Genomic DNA, 14,114 nt, shown 5'->3' with positions numbered 1-14,114 from the left:
AACAGTGTCACTGTGACCTCACTGCAAACAGTTTTCACCTGGACGACTTTATTTTGCAGACTTTAGAAAAACTGTTGACAGAGTTCTGTGGATGATTTTGTCAAATGAATATAAACGCTGCCTGTATATGTCGGCCCTGCAGCTGTGCACACCTCAGCTGCCTCAGTCCTCAGAAACCTGTAGAGCATAAGCAGGTGTAAAAAAAAAAAAAATTAAAGTAAAATCATATTCAACAGCATTTCAGTTACTGTCGATACATTTATTCATTGATTCATTGATTCTGTTGAGCAAGATTTTTAAATGTAAAGTAGAATCTGAAAATTTACACTCAGCTTTAACCTCGATGCAACTGAAAATCACCAAAGTCATGAAGCTGGTCCTAGATCAGAATCTGAGGTTACAATCACAGATCAATAAACTTCTGTCTGATCAGTTTCATGCAGCAGAACTTTGTTTCCATCAGGTCACTGCTGAGTAAATATATTTAAACATTAATCTAACAAGCAGTAGATTCAGCACAATATCGTTACAGAAATAAAAATCAGATAAATAATGTGATAGTGATAGTTTGAACTTATTGAATCTTTTCTCCAGCTCAGACTCTTTCACTGCTGCTGTGTGTTTTTTTTTTTAAAGATATACATGTTTTAATGTCACAAATGAATTTTTCTGGCTCCACTGGATTAAAATAGAGGCTCTGCTCTTTATTTACCTGCTACCATAGTGAATTGTTGAATCAGAGCTCTATTGATGAGGGCTTTTTATACTCCTCATGCACATGGATAACTCAGAGTAAACAGACTCAGAGGTGATTGAAGCGACTCTATCAGCTGTTCTGGAACTGAAAACTCAGTTTCCCGTCCCAGGGTTCATCAGCTCAGAGTTCAGGGTCAGAGTTTGTTAAACCTGCTTACTGGAACAGAGCCCTGCTATGATGGGATGTCACTGAACAAACAGAATGTAAGTCCTCCTCTCTGAAGTCCTGTGCATCAAGAACCAAACCTGAATTCACCCCTGACTGAGAGTTTTATCCTGTAAATAGTAAAAAATAATAGTTTATTCTCTTAATAGTGTTCTCCACATGTGATGGGAGCAGTCTGGAGCGATGGGGAGACCCAACATCTCCTGTTGTGCTAATCAGACGCTCAGAGGAGACACGTGAGAGCCGAGTCCTCATCTTTGCTGACTGGAAGGTGACTTCAGCGTCTGAGATCGGTGATTCTGAGCTTGCAGGCCCGACTTCTCCTCACTGCTGCGTTGCCTCAGATATAAGACTTACATGGAAAACAGTCTCAGATATTAACTCGGTGAGAAAGAGACAAAACTTTCTGTTCAAGAGGAGGAAAGAAAACCAAGTCAAAACCTTTGTGGTTATAAAGATGCACCAGGCTACTTTAGCTGACACAGGGTGACCGAGGAGCCGTAGTCCCAGACTCTAAACCCTGGGTAAAGAGGCTCAGTGAAAGTGGTGAAGAAGGTGTGAAGGTGTGTCAGCGACCGTCCAGGAGACACTCTGTAGAAGGACAGGATGCCGGCCTCCCAGTCCAGATACGCCGCCACCCTGTGGCAGCCTGATGAGGGAACTGAGATGGCAATGCTCTTGATGTTGTGATATGCAGCGTAGCCATGAGCAGAACAGTGCAGACCCCAGGACATCCCATTGTATCCCATCACACAGTTGTTTGGGACACCCTTGCGACAGATGCCCTTGTAGGTCACTCCGATTCCAGCCCAGTTTCCCTCCCACTCCACCTCCCAGTAACAGCGGCTGGTCAGGCCCTGCTGGAACAGGACTTGGGTCCAGTAATCAAACCTCTCAGGGTGATCGGGGTACGGCTGCTCCTCTCTGCCCTGGGTAACTTTCCGGTTCCCATCAGAGATGATGAGGAGCCTGTGGGCTGTGTTGAGATCCAGTGTGAGCTCACATGCATCTGGTGGCAGGAAGACGGGGGAGAATTATCAGATTAATAACACAACTTTAATAATATCCATCATTGATCTCAAATAATGTTTTCTTTTTCAAAGCTGCTCATATCCTGGAAGCAGAATTCAGGTGGAGAGCTTGTCCCTGAATCTCCTCATCTACTGTTTGCTCAGTCAACAACCAATACCTGTGCACCACAGTTTCTGCCTGTTTCCTTGCTCTTCCTGTGATAAGACTGTTACAGTACATGGTGTGTGTGTTACCTCACCATAGAAACTCCCAACTTACATTTGGTCAGTTCAGGTTTCAGCCAGCATTCTGCATTGTGGTCCACTCTGTGGGGAGAATATGAAACATGCCGTCAAGAAAGAGTGGATAAAAATAAACAGAGAGCCTGAAGGTTCGCACTTTATTATTTAAACGCCAGTCTGCCTGACGAGGGCCGTGTGTTGGCAAGAATCTGGTGATACAATATATTGTGCAATTGTGTTGTGATTTTTGAAAAAAAAAAAATTTTTGGAAAACTATCATAGGATAAAGAAGACACCACCATGTGCATAAAATCTGAGTGAATAAGTTTATTTTTTTATGCAGTCAGAGACGTTTACTGAACACTGGTAAATTAGATTATATTAGACTAGATGGAAAGTCTTTATTGTCCCTGAGGGGGGACACATACAAATAGAGACACGCATCCATCCAACATACAGTAGATTTCATCATAATAAGCTTCAGTAAGATGTGAAGCACTAAGAGTTCATCAGTATGTGTTTATTGCAATGACAACTGGGCCGGCAGCTGACAGGACAAATGACCTCAAATATCTATTTGATTTGGCTCCCAGGGAAAGTGGGGGGGTTGGGGGTGTGGGGGTAGGGTGTGGGGTGTGTGTGTGTGTGTGTGTGTGTGTGTGTGTGTGTGTGTGTGTGTGTCGGGGGGGTGGGGGGGTGGGGGGGTATGAGTGCATGATTGTGTAATATTGGTCTTTTTTCCTTCTCCATAAGTTAAGTTTTAGTTATAAACTGACTCACTTGTACTCCAGTTGCTCTAAAAAGTGTTCTGGCTAAAAAGTGTTTTGTGAGGTCACATTGACCTTTGACCACCAAAATCTAATCACTTCGTCCTTGAGTCCAAGTGGATGTTTGTAGAAATTTGAAGAAATTCCCTCAAGGCCTTACAGATATATTAAAGCCATAACCTTTGAAATCTTTGAGGAGTTCTCGAGCGTCACAAGACCAAAATCATGTTTTGTGAGGTCATCATGACCTTTGACCTTGTCTAATCAGTTCATCCTTGAGTCTAAGTGAACGTTTGTGCCAAGTTTGAAGAAGTTCAGTCAAGGTGTTACTGAGATGTCATGTCCACGAGAACAAACATGTCTCAGCTCTGACTCTCGCAGGAGCAGAGGCATAAAAAATAATAATCTCAACTATATCGCGATACACTGAATCGTAAACCTTGTATCATGATATGTATCGTGTCACCAGATTCTTGCCAACACACAGCCCCATGTGTGAACTTCTTCCAGAGTGAGTTGAGAGGGCTCCACTCATTAAACGTTAGTTGTTTGCTGTGGTGTCTTGCTAAGCGTGCTCTCAGATTCACTGTGTTCTGGGAGTATTTGATTTTGGTGGGGAACATTTTGCACATGGCTTAGCTCCTGTCCATCTTCTTTGTACCTTCTTTATTGTGGAAAATAACATGAGCCAACACTTCACCTCTGTATGCTGCGGGAGCCACTCAGCTAGGTATGCTAACGCTAACATTAGGAGTGCACCTGTGCACTACTTCCTGTCTCAGTTTACTTTGTTAGCATTGGAGTGGAAGAGTCAAGAGCTGAAGAGTCCAACACTGCCACCTGGTGGTCATGTGTTTTAACACAACACAAAACACTGCCATGAATCTTTGCAGGTAAATTAGGGTCTGCTTCATGAGACATCGTAGTAATTGTATTATTTACCTTAGTTTAGTTAATTCACATCGTCCTTCCTCCAGAGCTTCAGAGATGAGCTTCACTCCAGACTCTCCGAGGTGATTGTAGCTCAGATCCATGTCTCTCAGGTGGGATGGGTTGGATTTCACTGCTGAGGCCAAGAAACCACAACCTTTCTCCGTAACGCAACAGAATGACAACCTGTTGAGCAGCAGAATTTAATCTCATCTTTCTGAATGAGTCTCAAACAAAACTTAGAGAAGGCAAAAAGGAAAATCAGAAGCAAACAAAGATAACTCCTGACCCACCATGCCACCCAGAAAATCTGATATGCACAAGCACACACTTTCCATTTAATCAACCAGACACCAAACACCCATGTGAGCTGGACAGTTTCCTGACAGCAGAGAGCTGAGAGGGAGACATGGTACAGGACAGCCCTCATTCAGGCCGTCATTCCAGAGTAATGTTACCTGAGCACTTCCAGTTTGCAGCACACATTTCCTAGTCCAGAGCTGAGCAGCTGCACTCCTGAGTCTCCGATGTCATTGTCACTCAGGTCCAGCTCTTGAAGATGTGATGAGGCGCAGCTCAGGACTGAAGCCAGCTGTTCACAGCATCTCTGGGTGAGACCACATCTGTTGAGCCTGAGGGGACAAACAGAGTGTCATCACAGAATCACCAAAGTCATTATGGTACATCTTCTAGGGACCACAAATGTACACGGTGATGATGAAGTTGTTGTAGCAGTTGTCAAAATATTTACATCTGAACAAACACTACAATTACTAAATTCTGAAATCAGTCCGGATCATTTTTACAACAGAACATGTCTATGAATTCAAAGCTGTACACCCAAATACAAGACTTGCTCACGTCAGTGTCTTCAGGCTGCAGTGTGGGCTCTGGAGTCCGGGGCAGAGATGGTTCACTCCAGAGTCTTGTAAACTGTTGTCACTCAAGTTTAAATCACACAGCTCTGAAGATGCTGAGCTGAGAGTGGAGGACAGTGCCTGGCAGCAGTTTGCAGTGAGTCTACAATCATTCAACCTGATAAACAGAAAGACAAAGACATAACATTTTAAGTTTGTATAACCTGGTGTCACCATCTACAACACTGAATTTGAAGGGACTGTGGACAAGGCTGAACAAACACTCCTATAATCTGTCATGGCAGATTTGTATGATTTGCAGAGATACTTGCTTTGCTGATCTGGACGCTTTGAGGACTGGCAGGAGCCTCAGAAGACCTTCTTCATTCCTGGAGTACCTCTTAAGGTCGAACAGCTCAAGATGCTCTTGGGAGGTCAGCAAAACAAAGACCAGAGCTGCCCACTGAGTTGAAGTGTACTCATCCATCGCCGGGTCTCGGTCTGAGTCCAAGTAGCTCTGGATCTCCTCCACCAGAGAGTCGTCATTTAACTCACTCAGACAGTGGAAGAGATTTATACACCTGTCTGGATGAGGGCTCTGCCTGATTTTGTCTTTGATGTACTTGATGGTTTCCACATGACTTTGGGAGTCACAGGTTTGGACCTTTATCTTCAGGCCTCTGAGCAGACCCTGACTGGACTCCAGAGAGAGTCCAAGAAGGAAACGCAGGAAGAGATCGAGGTGGCCGTTGTTGCTTTGCAAAGCTCTGTCCACTGCGGCTTTGTGCAATTCGGATACAGTCTTTGTTTTGGTGTTTTGTTGAGGTTCTCTGGTCATCAGGTTTATACCACTGACCTTGCACATCACATGTACATACAAAGCTGCAAGAAACTCTTGGACAGAGAGATGCACAAAGCAGAAGACTTTATGCTGCATCCAGGACTCTTCCTTAAAGACTTGAGTGCACACCCCTGAGTAGACGGACGCCTCTTTGACATCAATCCCACATTCTCTGAGATCCTCCTCGTAGAAGATCAGGTTGCCTCTCTCCAGCTGCTGCAAAGCCAACTTCCCAAGTGACATAATCACTTTGTTGTTCCCTTGGGAATCCAGTTCTTGCTCCTCACAGTACTTGACATTCATCTGTGTGGTCTGATGTGCCAGAAAGTGGATGTACATCTGGGTCAATGTTTTTGGCATTTTTCCTCCTCCTGCTTTTGCACACATTTTTCCCAGGACAATCGAGGAAATCCAGCAAAACACCGGCACATGACACATGATGTAGAGACTTCTTGTTGACTTTATGTGAGTGACTACTCTCTTGGCTAAGTTTTCATCATCAATTTTCTTGTGGAAGTACTGCTCCTTCTGTGGGTCACTGAAGCCTCGTATCTCAGTCACCCGGTCAATGTACCGTGGAGGGATACAGCTGGCTGCAGCAGGTCGGGTAGTTATCCACAGACTGGCTTTTGGTAGCAGATTACCTGCGATGAGGTTTGTCATCAGCACATCAACTGAAGCAGACTGTGTAGCATCACAACATCTTTCATTTCCCTTGAAATCAAGACAGAGTCTGCATTCATCAAGACCGTCCAGTACAAACAGAACTTTGTACATCTTCAGGTCTTTGATTCCAGATTCCTTTAGGTCTGGAGAGAAGTCATGCAGAAGCTCCATCAAACTTCTTCTTTCATTTCTGAGCAAATTCAGCTCCCTAAAAGGCAGTGAAAACAGGAGCTGGATGTCCTGATTGGCCTTCTCTTCTGACCAGTCCAGCATGAACTTCTGAGCCAGTACAGTCTTACCGATGCCTGCTATCCCCTCGGTGAGAACCGTTCTGATTGGTTTGCCATGTTTAGATAAGGGCTTGAAGATGTCTTTACACTTGATTGGCGTTTCTACAGACTTTGGTCGGTTGACAACTGTCTCGATTTGTCTCACTTCATGTTCACTGTTGATTTCTCGAATGTCTCCATCAAGTACGTAGAGTTCTGTGTATATTTTATTGAAGGTTGTGGCATTTCCTTGATTTGTCATCCCTTCAGCCATGTGCTCATATCTCTTCCTCATACAAGATTTAAGTGTCCGCTGATACATAATGAGTTCTCCGTAGTGCCCTAACAGAACATAAATTCATCATTAGTCTACTAAATTATACATTTATTTACTTAATTGCAATGTACCGAAGCACATATTAAAAAAATAAAGCTGCAAGCAACAGTGAGCAGGCTGTTGCACACCTCAGGGGCGTTGTCAGGAGGCAGCCGTGCATCGTCACGGCCATCGTACACCAATCTTACGAAGACGATGTTATTTTCTTATGGGCTATGTGGTGGCAGATATGACGTATTGCATGTTTTGTATTATTACTTGTGTCCACTATGTAGTGATAGACACCACACACCAAACATGCATTATGTTCATCACTTTATATAAAGTGTAGGCCAGACCATGAAAATTTCTTGTAAATGAAACGATGATGTTGGCGCCGCCACAGTCACAGCGCTCAATGTAAACATACAATTTTCACAGTGAAGCGTCATAAAGGTCTGAAATATTTTCTACTTGTTAATTATTGAACATAAAGTTTGGGGCAGACAGGAGTCTGTTTGAAAAGAATGGAGCTGCGTTTTTGAGGACAGACCTTTTCTTCTACTTCTGAGTCAAACCCTCCCCAATCTACAACTTGCATCCTTATATTCTGTGGAGGGTAGATGACTTCTGAACTCACTTTTGTCACTGTACCTACAAAAACACACACACATACACTTCCCAAGAGGATATGCAATCTCTTACTTTGCTCGAGGAGGAAGACGTATGCATCCTTCTTCATGGTCTTCAAAACATGGAGGGCGATCTGCAGAAATGCTTCTTTGGCTGCAGCTTCTGACTGAGTCAGTTCATCATCAACCAGCTCCTCTTTTTCTTTATCTTCCTCAAACTCTCCACTGGGATTTAGGACCTCCAAACAACTTATCATGTTTGATCTCACGAATTCTAAAACGTTGGCTTCAAACTCCTGAAATTAAAAAAAGAAAAAGAAAAAAAAAAAAGTTGTAATTTAAACATGTGATTAATGGTTGATGTTAAAATGAAATGCAACAAAGAAAACAGTGTAGTATGAAGCGATCCCTGCTGGATCACAGTTAGTGATTCAAATGACAGAGGAAATAAATAGCAGGTACATTCAGGGCATGTAAGAGTAATTTGAAGGAATGATTGATTCAGAATGATTCATTCGTGGGAGCAATTCATTAAAAAATTCACTGCACTATGGTTGAGCGATACATTAAAATTTTCCAACTGGTCACAGTCCAGCAACCGATGACTGCCAATACAACCCTACCCCACACCCCCTATTTATAGTCAAACTAGAATTACCACCTCATGGTTGTGTGCCTCTGCCACTCTGACTAGTTTCAGATTACATCCCTGTTCATTTAGAGTCATTCAAAATATTAACCATTTGTGTGACATTTTGTCATAATTCTGTGTGAAGTCTTTAGTAATGGCTAATGTAATTGTGTTTTGTAGGGTCACACTGACCTTCACCTTTTACCTTCGAACAACAAAATTTAATCAGTTCATCCTTGAGTCCAAGTGAACGTTTGTGCCAAATTTAAAGACGTTCTGTCTCAGCATTTGAGATACTGTCCACGAGAATGGGACAGATGTCTGTAAGGGTATTAATAAAATGCATTTGCATTACTTCAGTCTGACAAAGGCCTCGGCGCTTGGCCCACTAGCAATAATGTCTGTCCCACAAGGTTATTTTTATAAAGTTTTTTTTTTTTTTTAAATCTGTCTATGTCTCACATTTAGCTATAATGTCCAAATAGAGAATCTACCCCCACCTGAAGAAGCTCATTATACTTTTATCACATAGGGTGCACGGTCGCCTGGTGCTAAAAAAGATCTCCATCAACAGTTACAACAGTTACTCACAGAATCACTTCCTTTTTAGCGATTTTGCCTACAAAATAAGAGCGCAAGAATGTTCTTTTTGTTTCATTTTTTTGTACAATGCTTTAGTTCAAGTTAATGTGAGCTTTTATTCTGAAAGGAAGCTCCTAAGGTTCTGTTGCCTTCTTGACAAATATGGACATATGATGCATGATATGAAAAGACATCAGTTCAGGAAATCAGTCAAACATAATATAAAATGAGACATTTTTATCAATACATTTCTTAAATTAGCCTTTGATTATGTTCTTGTCTCCATCAATGGATGAGAAAATCATTGGCCAGAGGTCAAACTTCCCCTGCTGTACACACTCACCTTTTGGTCCAGGGTCTGATTTGATGCAGTCTGGTCACTGGAAGCTCCTGAGTGTCTGAACCTATAAAGTCATTTCCATATTAATAACACAGAAAGATTTCACACTGGGAGCAATGTCTAAGAAACATTTTCTTTGTCACAAGGTAAATTCTGTAAATACTTCTGCTTCACATACTAAACCCTGCTTCTCTTCACTTTTACTTGGGCCAGTGCCGCAGGCCTTACTGTTATACACCGTATTCATCCCATCCATCACTTTTTTCATTCCATTCCTGCTTTTCTCAGTTACCCTTTAATTCTTTGCTCGTTAGTTCAGGTCAGTGCACGTGGCTAATCAGCCATAAAGTTTATAAGGAGTTCATATGGTCTGATTCTTCCTCCTTCACCGCTAATACTGGTTTAAAAAGATGGCTCATCAACCAGCTCTCACTGCAGCCAGCTGAGCGGAGCGAGGTAGATAGATCCTAACCATAAACAAACGATTATATATCCAGTGAAAGATGCTAAAATGCATGTACAGTCTGAAACAGTCCAGCCTGCATCCTGTCAGTGTGATGGAGACATTTAATGTGAGTAAAAAAAAATAAGCAAAACAAGCTTCTGTGTTGCTGGTAACCAACGTGGATTTTGCACTTACTGATTTATTACATTTCACTTTTACTTTTCCTGCTATGACAAGTAAAATTGTTCAGCACTGGACGACACTTAGTCTCTCTCACCCGTCACCAGTAGGAAGCTCTCCTCCTCTGAAGACCAGAGGAATGACCATGGACTGGTCACTCTTCAGGGAGACTCCACTGGGACATGAGGACGCTGCTGATTGGACCCTGTAACCCAGAACACAACCTAACATGACTCTTCTGACATTTAGAGAGGCCACTCACATTCATTAGCAGTGACTGAGCAATCACGCGACATCTCAGACTTACAGAATGGGATCTAAAGACAGAACCTTTTGGACTTCCTATCAGAACTTTTCAGAATAAAAGATAAAACTTGTTTGAACTAAAGAATTGCAGAAAAAAAAACTTTCTTGTACTATCGTCAAACCAGGAGCTGTGTGCAAACGCCTGATGTGACTGTTTGCGTCTGTCAATCACTCTCAACATGGATAAAAGTACAATAAGCCTCTTCAGGTGGGGGGGGTTCTCTGTTTCTACATTAGCTACAGCTTCATGTGAGGCTGTTAGTTCAATATTAAAACAATTTTAAAAAACCCGATTATCAAAAGTTACAGTTTTGTTTCTTTCACATTAGTTTTTCTTTGAGTAGCTGGAGACTGTGCACTGAGAGTAACTGCACAAACGTTGTTAACGTCAAGAGAAATCGATATCCCAGCTGTAACAATGACACTAGTAACAACCATGAGTTTTAGTCAGAGAGAATGTGTCCACAAGTTGCAGCCGTCAGACAGTTCTTGTCTCTGGCTCACTGGCTTACAGGGACTCCTGAGCAGAGCCATTATCAATATTCATTCATGAAGTTTTACCAATACTTTTCCTGCTATGACAAGTAAAATTGTTCAGCACTGGACGACACTTAGTCTCTCTCACCCGTCACCAGTAGGAAGCTCTCCTCCTCTGAAGACCAGAGGAATGACCATGGACTGGTCACTCTTCAGGGAGACTCCACTGGGACATGAGGACGCTGCTGGTTGGACCCTGTAACCCAGAACACAACCTAACATGACTCTTCTGACATTTGGAAAACTGCTTCAATCCTTTGGATTACTCCTAAGAAGATTTTAAAGTAGGCAATTTTGTCACATTGTGGTACAAATGCATGTCAGCATGAACTATTTTATCTTAACACCTCCATAAGTTCCTAAAAGTGTACTCACATATCTGATCCACTGCTCACCGGATCAGACGCTCTTCCTCGATCTGATCCCGCCTGTGGAGACTCGAGTGCTTGACCTTTATTGAAAACAGAGCGTAACCAGCTGTTATTCTGGGCTTTAATCAGTGGACAGTCAAATGAACACAGCTCAGAAACCGGCTGCAAAGACAGTGAACATTTTGAAATATGTACAAATATAACACACTGATGTAAAGTCAGGGCAAAAAAAAAAAAGACATGACGAAGAAATGTGTGCCTGTCAGTACACAAACGTAAGTGAAATGTGTTTTTTACAATAATATATTTAAATGTGTTGTTAAATTGAGCCTAGAGCTTCCACTGGTTTGTGTTGAACAGCACAGAGACATATGGCTGATTCCTGTGCAGGGGACAGTACCTGCTCTCTCACCTCCACCTCCACCATCTTCCCTCTGTCTCTCTGTCCCAGTCTCCTTGCTTCGTCCTGCATGTCCTCCCTCCCCAGAGCTGAGCCGATGCAGTCTTTCCATTTCGTCTGTGAGCTGAAGAAGGTGAACACTGGCTCAGTTCATACCTATATGCAGATGTGAGTGGCCTCCACTGGGAAACCTCAAAATGAAAATAAATGTTTATGTGGGCACCTCCCTTTAATATGCACACAAACTGAACTGTAAGACATTTGACAGTTGATCAGTCTCTTATTGGATGGACGGGATCAAGCTACTTAAAGGTGACTGGATGTCCCTGTTTTCTGGGACAGGCCCCCAAAAACAGAGACTGTAAAAATGTTCTCATTTTTAGAAGTGAATAAAAGAGAGAGAAAGACCAGGTGTTCTGGCAGGTGACAGGCAGCTGACAGGTGTACCCTCTGATGAAGGCCCGACCCCCCCTCTCTGCCCGTTTCCTGTCACTCCCCACTGTCCTATCCAGTAACAAAGGTACAAAGGTATCAAATATATTTATATTATCAATACAATAAAATACAAAAGTGAGGAAAACAACGTGAATCTGTTCACCAGCGCTTCTCATCCAGCGGAGCACTGTTCCTCATGGAGGCCGGAGAGGGAGGAGGCGAGGCGGGGAGGGACAGTGAGGGGGGCCGCTTCTCCCCCAGAGTCTGCTCTCAGCAGGAACCCGCTTCAGACACCAACACAAAATAAACCGGCTCACCTGTCACCTGTCTCCTGTCTCCTGTCTCCTGTCTCCTGTCGCCTGTCGCCTGTCGCCTGTCTCCTGTCACCTGTCTCCTGTCGCCTGTCGCCTGTCTCCTGTCTCCTGTCTCCTGTCTCCTGTCTCCTGTCGCCTGTCGCCTGTCGCCTGTCTCCTGTCTCCTGTCTCCTGTCTCCTGTCGCCTGTCTCCTGTCTCCTGTCTCCTGTCTCCTGTCTCCTGCTTTATTCTGAATCTCACCGAGCAAAGCGGCGGCTCCTGCCAGAGAAGGAGACGCGAACATGTGACGCTGCTCAAATCCTCCAACTTTCACTTTCGGTCCCTCAAACCCCGCCCGAGGTGTTTGTTTATTTATTTATTTAATTTATTTAATTTATTTAATTTGTTTGTTTGTTTGTTTGTTTGTTTGAAAGAGGTCATTAGAAAAGGCAGATGTGTGAACTTCTCATGAACAGCTGGTGAAGAGCGGGGACGAGTGTCAGCAGTTTCATCTGCGCCCTACAGGTCAGACGCTACGTCAGACGCTACGTCAGACTACGTCAGCACGTACAGCACGTACAGCACGCAGCACTGCTCCCAGTGTTTAACGCGGTCTGAGGCATGGATGTATTATAAGACCTGGATGCCGGATCTAAAAATGGCGCCATTCAGTTCAATACAAGTTGCTCGTCTGGCGCATACGCCGAAAGAGTTTCTGGCTTCCGGGTTACTTCCGCGTTATGCGGCCCATAGAGACTGCGCAGTAGTGTCACTCCCATCATGCCTTTGGGCGATGAGAACGAGCGAAAAACGTTCTCGATCTGTTGCTGCGCGTCCACGAGAGCTCTGCTGGCGGCCTGATGTTGAACAGATGTTGAACACAGGACCGGCCCGGGGCCTGAAACACGGATTATACAGCAACAACACTCAGGCTGAAGCTTCAGAGCCGGAAGTCACATTAAAATCAACATTTTAAAAATCATAACCAGGCAGAAATATTACGTTTAAATTGTCTTTTAGGCAATTTTAAGATATTGATGCTGCATGTGACAGAAAACTACAACTCATCAGATAAAGTTATCACGTTTACTTTCTGTCATTGAGCAGCAGATTTATACGACATGTCTTCTTTAAAGAACTGCAGGGCTGTAGTGAAGCTTCATGTCCCGTCACTGCTCTTTCTATGTTTCACTGTTTCACAGATATTTGATTTGAAAATGAAAAATATATCAAAATTATTTTTGTAAAGATTTAATTTAAATGAAGAATGCCTCTGAACATATAGCTGCTGTACACTGAGCTCACACTGAGGGAGGTAGAGGCGGTGATGAGGCCGGTTCCTCCCTCAGGGACAGAGAGGGGCCGCGGGCTGCAGCGGCTCAGGCCCCCGCTGCTGACCCGGAGGACGCTGCGTCCAGGCCGGACTCAGTTCTAGTTGAACCCGCTGACACAGTGAAGGTCCCTCATCTATAAATACTGAGGCGGTGGTTGTTGATGACAGGTGGTGACCTGCAGTCAGGAGGAGACTCTGCTGCTCACACATCACACAAACTATCACAGAAGCTCAGGGACTGAAATTAAAACACCTGAAGAAACTGACGGAGGAAGAACAATCATGGCGGCGTCTGAATCCAGTGATGAGAATATATCGATTCATAACAACATTCCTGAAAAAAAGTGCAAGAAGTGACGAATAAATGCGACAATAAATCACAAATCACTGAACTTGGTTTGTGTAGAAGAAAACTCGCCTTTGTGTTTATTCACTTTTCATTAACTTCCTGACGACGCTGCAGTAACCTAGCAACCATGCTCGTTCCCGAGACACAGCGGGACCGCGGATAGAGTGCGCGTACACAGCGGTGACGTCACTCAGAGAAAAAAGACTTTTCTGAGCTTTGAAAAACTTTGACACAGATTAAAACCCCGTGGATTAAAAATACACATTAGAGAGACTGATATGTGGCTGTGCGCACAGCTGGAGGCGTCTGTTAAAGGCTTTACAGGCCTCTCTTACTGTCGCGCTCTGTGGGAAAATGCTGTTTGGGCCGCGGGGGTTTTCGCTGCGATGCCACGAGTGGCCGCTGGAAACAGCTGCTGCGAGGCTGAGCGGGGTCCAGGTCTCATAATACATCCACGG

The 14,114-nt window shown here is 43.7% G+C and overlaps 1 protein-coding gene across 17 annotated transcripts; it reads right to left on the bottom strand.

Moving 5' to 3' along the window:
- Positions 1-811: 811 nt before the first annotated feature.
- On the bottom strand, positions 812-13,741 carry LOC139613075 (NACHT, LRR and PYD domains-containing protein 3-like). 17 transcript variants are annotated; one of them, XM_071469400.1, is made up of 14 exons: positions 13,561-13,741; positions 12,005-12,253; positions 11,246-11,362; positions 10,850-10,925; positions 10,563-10,670; positions 9,729-9,836; positions 9,010-9,070; positions 7,527-7,749; positions 5,062-6,847; positions 4,734-4,907; positions 4,331-4,504; positions 3,885-4,058; positions 2,213-2,259; positions 812-1,931 (listed from the first exon to the last, which is right to left on the bottom strand). In XM_071469400.1, exons 1-14 carry the CDS (start codon positions 13,589-13,591, stop codon positions 1,390-1,392), a joined length of 3,870 nt encoding a protein of 1,289 aa, XP_071325501.1. In that variant the 5' UTR covers positions 13,592-13,741; the 3' UTR covers positions 812-1,389. The 17 variants fall into 17 exon arrangements, with proteins under 17 accessions (XP_071325501.1, XP_071325503.1, XP_071325504.1 ...); XM_071469402.1 differs by having other exon boundaries at positions 11,258-11,362; XM_071469403.1 differs by having other exon boundaries at positions 12,068-12,253; positions 13,561-13,740.
- Between the last annotated feature and the right edge of the window lie 373 nt (positions 13,742-14,114).

This window comes from Trachinotus anak, unplaced genomic scaffold (genome assembly GCF_046630095.1).
Source record: "Trachinotus anak isolate AG129_WGS33_773 ecotype Australia unplaced genomic scaffold, CSIRO_AGI_Tana_v1 ptg000032l, whole genome shotgun sequence".
Classification (NCBI taxonomy): Eukaryota; Metazoa; Chordata; class Actinopteri; order Carangiformes; family Carangidae; genus Trachinotus; species Trachinotus anak.
Note: the sequence above shows the minus strand (reverse complement) of the source record. Positions and strands in the feature narration are given on the sequence as shown.

Coding starts and splice junctions, on each gene's coding strand:
- LOC139613075 (XM_071469400.1), bottom strand. CDS start 13,591: ATGATTGTTCTTCCTCCGTCAGTTTCTTCAG. Junction 10,926..11,245: donor AGGTGGAGGTGAGAGAGCAG/GTACTGTCCCCT, acceptor TTTTCAATAAAG/GTCAAGCACTCGAGTCTCCA. Junction 4,505..4,733: donor TGCAGCCTGAAGACACTGAC/GTGAGCAAGTCT, acceptor TTGTCCCCTCAG/GCTCAACAGATGTGGTCTCA.